Below are 7,500 nucleotides of genomic sequence, written 5' to 3'. Positions count from 1 at the left end.
GGCAGCCAGCATGGTCAGAGCAGTGATCGTCATTGAAAACAGGCAGCCATTTAACACGAACAGAATGACAGCAGATGGGTTATGAAGGGCCTGGCGATATGTGAAATTCCATGACTACAGAATTCAGCTGTGAAGCATGGTGGCCAGTTTAAGCTCAAATGTGAACATAGACATACAAGGGCAGAGGAATCATGTTGAAAGATTCATTCTTTCATATCAGGGTCTGATAGAAACTCACTAGCTGTGACCTGACCTATCTCTCCCTCCTTGTTTGACCCCATCCTTTCCTATTTTGTCCCCCCCAAAAACTCATCTTCTCTTCACCCTCCCCATCAGCTCAGAATAGGCATCCACACAGGCTCAGTGCTGGCTGGCGTGGTCGGAGTTAAGATGCCACGCTACTGTCTGTTTGGCAACAATGTGACCCTGGCCAGCAAGTTTGAGTCTGGGAGCCATCCCAGATGTATCAACGTCAGTCCAACAACCTACCAGTAAGTATGCTCACTTCTGTATGACACTGATACTGTAATGGACATCTGCATGGAGCCATACAGGCCCAGGAAGGGGAATTATACACACACACACACACCACCCCCCCACACACACACAAACACACACACACACACACACACACACACACACACACACACACACACACACACACACACACACACACACACCATGCATAGGATTCTAAAGACACAACACTACAGTATGGGCTGAAGGATGTGTGTCCTGTTGTGTCCCTAGGCTGCTGAAGGATGACCGCTCATTTTCGTTTGTCCCGCGGTCTCGGCTGGAGCTCCCAGACAACTTCCCCAAAGAGATCCCAGGAACGTGCTACTTCCTGGAGGCGGGGACATCACATAGCCACGCCTCTCTCACCAGCTCTCGCTCCGCCCCTCCGGCCTCTATGAGGAAAGTCTCCTATAGCATCGGGACCATGTTTCTAAGGGAAACAAGCTTATAGGTCTCAGATGGAGAACCGGATAAGTTAATATTCATTTTATGATTGACTGGCTCAGATGCACAGGAGGCCGTAAACATGTGGGAAGCCATACACACACAGATCTATGGATATGCACACGCTTTGTGTATCAGGTTGGATTTCAAATGGCTGAAAACACATCGCTGGTCCAAGGAAAATGCGAAATTCCCTACCGGCCAGGAACTGTGCGTTACATTCTCATACTGAACTCAGATGGGAATTATTCACTAAGGTGGTTACTAAGGGACAGCTTGCCAAATTCACAAGGACCAGACCGAGCCAGGACCAGTCATAGAACCAAACCCAGGACCAGTCCAAGATCCAGTCCTAGAACCATCCCATAGAACCTATACACATCCTAGAACTATCCCTAGATCAAGCCACTCCAATAGCCCATAAAACAAGCCCTATTTTACAGCCCTAGAACCAGTCCTAGAACCAGAAACAACCCTAGAACCAGTCCAGGAACCAGCCCTAAACCCTGCCCAAGAAAAAAACTCTAAAACCAGCCCAAGAACAAACCATTGAACCAGCCCTGAGACCAGAACGAACCCAATAACCAACCCTAGAACCAGCCCCGGAATCAGCCTAGGACCATCCCTAGAATCTGCCCTAGTACTAGTCCCTATGACCAGCCCTAGAACCAACCCAAGAACCAGTCCTAGAACCATGGCCCCTCCACGGTCTATCTATCGCACAGGCGAGGTCCCCATTGAAGAAGGGTTTCCCTCTCTGTTCAATCTTCAAATCAGGCTATGCCTTGAAAAGGGAAGTCTGCTCACTCAGTGCGACTGTCATTCAACCGTGGGCTGCATGGGACTGGAGACAGAGACCCACACACAAGACGCAAGAAAGATGAAAGGTTAAATAGTAATAGTTGAAAAAAATAATACTAAAAGGACAAATGCCTAAAATACTTAATCTAAGCTGATCTTGGAGCCTTTTCTGCTTGTAGGCTGCAGCCAACTACCGACATGGACACCATTAGAGCCATTTTATTGCAGGTACTCTGTTTAGGACGACAACCTACTCCCAGCTCAGTGCCTTCTACTGCTCAGACCAGGACATAGTACACAGTGAATACATTTTGAATATCTAAAGACATACAAAAAGATGAGGAGTGCTTAATCAATCTTATTTTTGTAAGCAATACCACACCTGGTTTTATGTTAATATGTGATTAAAGAAAAATACACGGCACTATATGCATTAGGTTGATAAGATCATATTCATTCAGATAGAAAAAAAGATTCATTGCAATGTTTTCAACGTAAAGGCTGTGACAAAGCCAAGTAGAAAAAAAAAGTGTTAGAATATGGATTTTTAGTTCAAAACGTTTAATAATACACATTGTCAAGCCAAGTTTCTTTGTATAGATCATATTTGTATATTCACGATTACAGTCTCAAAAGAAACCATTAGGGACTCCCCCTTAACCCTACGCTTAGCCGCCCTATGTGAAAGGAAAACCTACCGCAAACCCCCGAAGAGAACAGGAAGATCCTTGAGAAGTAACTCACAGTGAAGACCTCTCCTTCCACGGATGGCTAGGAGGGCAGAAGGTGCTGGGTTGGGCAGACATGAGATGATAATAAAATTACAATGAGTTGAAGGAGGATATCACATATGACATTTTACTTGAATACATACTGAAACAGCACCTACAAAAGCCCTGTTATTTGACGTTCATGATCTTTATCGTTACCATTACAGATGTAGGTGTATAAATTAGAACCTATGAGATACTTATTTTACCAAAAGGATTTTAGATCAGATTCTACAATTTTGCTACTCCACTCTTCTAAATTATAAATATTTGTTTTTTTAAGATGTCAAAAATGTTAAATTTGTGTGTTCTAAAGGTCAGCATCACATCTTTCATATCAGCAACCAAAATACCCCCAATAGTACAAGGGAAAAAATAATGATAAGCTACTCTACTGTTGGTCTACAGAGCAGTAGTCACAATGGAGAATACTGATTCCTGTCATACTGGACGGAAGCCAAGGATTTAGATTGGGTTATTACTATTAGATCTAAATATTTGCATACCCAGAGATAATAATCAAGCCTTCCTGGTTTGATTATTACATAATGTGTTCATTTCACCAACTAGTCAGCTCCTCAAGTGAAAGTAATGAAAGGACATTTGTAAAAATAATTAGAAGATTAGTTCACTTATAAGGTGGATGCAAATGTTGTTCTAACAACATGAACATTCATGTATATTAATTTACAAGCAAATTACCCCGAAAATAACTTCTGTATAAATGGTGCTACCTTAATGCGTGTGTGCGTGCCAATCTTAAATGCAAACATTGAAATTGAATTTCAAGACGTGAAGTAAATAGACACTGCCGGAATGTGATTTCTTCTTACCAACATCCCCAATGACCTGATCTTAGAGATGCCTCCTTTCACTTTGCACTGCAGAATCCATCCTTAATATTAATTGACCCTCAAATGTTTCTGAGAACAGTAAGGACTGCCTCCAATCCCATTGCTTGGCAACAAGAACAGCTTGTAATTATGCCGTGTTGTCCTTAAAGCTGGGATAGGCAAATTTGAAGAGAAAGCTAGTTTTTAAAAAATTAAACAGAAAAAATCCCCCCGTCCCTTCAGGCCCCCATCCAAAGCCAGAACATTTGGCTAGCTCGCTAGCTTTAGCAGAAGTTTTGCCTAGCCTTGTACGCAATTTGCAATGAGCGACGCAGGTAGGTAGGTAGACAGGCAGGTAGGACATCCAATATTTGAATATGTGCCAAAGGAAATGATTGATACTGATTTTTTTATTTTGGTCAGAGCATTTGATTTAATGATTGCTTTCGGAATGTGTAGAGAATTTCAACAAATATGACAAATGCTTCTAAAATAAATTGCCTACGCTTGCTTAAAAGGTAGTTTAACAATGTGCCACATTTCTCTGATTAAGTTCCCGTTTGAATATTAGTTGTTCTAACAGAAAGGACATTATAGATGAAAATGTGCCCCATATGGTACATTGTTTGAAGAGTGTGTCTTACTCATATGGGTGTAATCTTGTATTTTGTAATCAATATATTTCTTTATTTTCGGACATTCAAAACAGAGTTACACAAACTGATGTAACAGTTTTTACGCAACAGGATTTAAATTGGCATCAACAATTGACTTAATGAGTAAGATATTGGGATTTGGGGGATTTTTGTATCCAAATATGTTTAGTTTACTGGCAACTACTGTGTATTAACTAAAGACATAAGGTGATACAGAATGTAATATATACGTTTTTTTCTTCACCTGCTCAGATTAATTGATACAGAAACAGGAATGTTTAATCTATCCTATCTTTATAGTCATGATAACAGAAATGACACTTACCGGCACAGTGCTGAATAATCATACAAATTGTCCATATTGAGACTTACTTATTTATTTGTAACAACTATAACGGAAATTGGTTTAGACTGATAACGAAAGTATGTAATTTACTTACAAAGCATCAACATTTGTGTTTTGAGAAATTATGATACAATTCCTTGTCAACCAAAGAACAACAGACAGTAGCAATGTTCACATTATGGAGATAATCTTTGAGCCCATGGGAGATGTAGCATTTGAATATATTCTTTCCAATAATTATAATAATGATAATAATAATTATAAAATAAATTCAATGGTCCTAAAATACCTAATTCGACAGATTTCTCAAAAGGTTTTGTGTTCCCATGTTTGAAATGACTTTAATTTGTATGTGTTTTCATGAATTGACCTTCATAATGCAGTCTCTCCTACACCAGCATAACTCATGTGCCATAGTGGCAGAGATGGTTTCCACCTCATCCAGTTCCTATAGACCCACCAGTGTATGAAAGCTCTCGTGTTGCTAGTGGCCATTAGTCACTGTTCCATGGTGACAGTACATATCACCTGGTCAGAGTTGGGAATCTGAAAGCAATATGATCTGAGCTGAACACCGGTGACAACATTTTTTTATTTGCCTAGCTTGGATGCTATCTTCGGTGCCGCAGTATATTGAATTAGACTCTTGGATATTCGGTTTATTAATGTCACAGGCCTGTCGTTGAGTCTGAACACGGGGTCACATGAAGGCCTTGATGGAACATGGAGTATTGATTGAATCCCTATTTGGCCAGAATGAGTTCAATTTTTTTAAATAAAAAAAAGGTCAATAATAGAGCTAGCCAAGTTCGATTTTTAGAAGAAGATAACTAATTGCAGTAGCTGATTAACTATCTGTACTATTTGCCCAATTCACAATAATATTGACCATGTGTGTGTGTGCCTGTGCGTGTGTGTGTGTGTAGTTTCCACACACGTGTGGAACCTATTCCCACATACATACACACTGACACTGTGAATAACATTTAATTTGTTTTTGCTATTTTTTTTTTTGAAAAAAAAACGAACAGGGCTATTGGTGTTCAGCTTATATTATGTAAGCTATCCTTCACATAATATAAGGTAAATATAAGATACACAATAGTGTGGTCATTTGGCAGCCACAGTTCTGTTTCTGTGAGAGCACTTGGAAGAGGGGGACTTTTTTTTTTTGACTGATATCAAGGGCACATATTCTGTCTAACAAGATGTAAATTCTACTAAAATGAAACATTACCCAATATGTTTAATAAAAAAACAAGACCATTGTGGTTATCACTTTCAGCGTTTGTGCCTTTGTGAGTGCCAGTGAACGTGAGCATGTTTGTGTGTATTCATCACACATCCCATGTACATTGAGACGTGTGTTTGTGTGTGTGTGTGTGTGTGTGTGTGTGTATGTGTGTGTGTTTGTGTGTGTATTCGGTTATGTGTGCTATTTTGATGCTTCAACTCTACCTTCCCTATTCCATCCCCTCTCAGAGTACTCTCTCATCCCTCCAGCACCCCTTCTCAAACCTGCCTCCGTTAATCCTTAATCCCTCTACCTGCCTGGCCTGCCCTCTCCCTCTCCCTCTCCACCTCCACCGCCCTATATGCAAGTGAGCCCCACCATTACACTAATTGGCAGTAGGATTTAGTTGTCTCAATTTGGCAGGCACCGGGCAGTATGAAGAATAACATTGGACAAGATCATAGTCACACACAAACACACACACTCACACACATTTGTGCGAAGGGAGAAAGGAACAAAGGTCATGCAATTTACACACAGTGCCTGTCCTATTAGCCAAATGAAGCAAGCTTGGATCACGATTCCGCTGACGCTATTAGCCGTGTTGGAGTGAGTTACGATGGTGGTCCGCACTGAGTTTATGTCTTTGTGCGTGTGCATCTGTTTCTATTGCTGCATACTGTTTGACGCAATCAGAATTACGAGGCCGTTAGTCATGGCAGCGTCTCATCCAAATAGGGTGTGGGTGAGCATATGGGTGTTTTCATCAGGAGGGAAGAACACAGTTAATACCTTTAGATCCATATCCTGTGATTTCTCATCTCCATACAGACATTTATCTACCAAATGAACAAAAAATGAAAAGTAAGGAATATTACTAAGAAAGGTAGAGAAAAACACTGATGGGAGTAGATAGAAATCCAAACAGAAACAGGATTAAAGAACGACATGAAAAAGTCTAAACAAAACATGCCATTTAACGTTATGTTTTGAAATAGTAAGTGGGAGGAAGGACGTTTATAAAAACATAAAGAAATAAATCCCTTGAATTATAGAGATGAAGCTGAGGGATTCCTGGGAAGGGAAGAGTATGGGAGCCTGGAAGGGACAAGAACCCCACAATCACTTGATTCATGCTGCGGTCCTGAGAGTGAAGGGTGCAGGCCCAGCAGGAAAGTGACATGGCCTGTAGGGGAATAACTCATGAATGGACAACAATGAACACCAGAATACAGGATCAGACCAAATCAAATATAACAACTAAAACAGTAATACGTTTCAATATAAAATTAGTGTCATTCCGCTATATTAAGCGAACTAATGATTTTCCACACAGTGCATCTGTTGTTTGTTGTACCTTGTCCTGCTGTATTTAGAAGGCACTACATGTGTACATGTGTCCTGTGTGTGTATGTGTGTGTCTGTGTCAGGGCTATATGCTGCAGACCGTTAAGGGCCGTGGTTGTCAATACTAATGCAACACTGAATTCTGTCCTCTCCAATCACCTGTCAGACCTTTACTTCATAGCATCATATTTCTTAGCACACTATCACAGGTTAAGCCAGCCATCCCCAACACACCCCCAAGGAGATCTCTGACATGGCAGCATGGACCACCTGCTCTGCATGTCATATTGCTCAAACCCCACAATAATACTTGGAGCACAGAAAAGGCCCCCTAGGAGGAGTGTGGCAGCCCCCTAAGTGTGGCCAGGGAAGACTACCACAGTAGGCTCTCAAGGCATTCAGGACCTCTGTGGGTCCATCTGTCAGTCCTCCAGAGTCTTTCTTTATAAACAAGCTCTATTGCTCTGCATAATTTATGCACTCTGGCACCTTATTCAAGTACATGTCTTCATCATTTTAGTAGCTCTGCTTGAAGGACATCCAGAGGACC

General features: G+C 41.1%; 1 protein-coding gene across 1 annotated transcript in view; it reads left to right on the top strand.

The window, feature by feature from the left end:
• Positions 1–970, top strand: part of gucy1a2 (guanylate cyclase 1, soluble, alpha 2) — a gene marked incomplete at both ends in the record, with an annotated part of 36,273 nt that extends 35,303 nt beyond the window's left edge. The window contains 2 exons of the mRNA XM_079733476.1: positions 337–491; positions 751–970. Coding sequence (XP_079589602.1) covers positions 337–491; positions 751–970 — 375 coding nt within the window. The remainder of the gene's footprint in view (positions 1–336; positions 492–750) is intronic.
• Between the last annotated feature and the right edge of the window lie 6,530 nt (positions 971–7,500).

The sequence above is a fragment of the Pollachius pollachius genome (genome assembly GCF_949987615.1).
Source record: "Pollachius pollachius genome assembly, chromosome: 3".
Lineage (NCBI taxonomy): Eukaryota > Metazoa > Chordata > Actinopteri > Gadiformes > Gadidae > Pollachius > Pollachius pollachius.
This window is presented reverse-complemented; position numbering and strand designations above follow the sequence as displayed.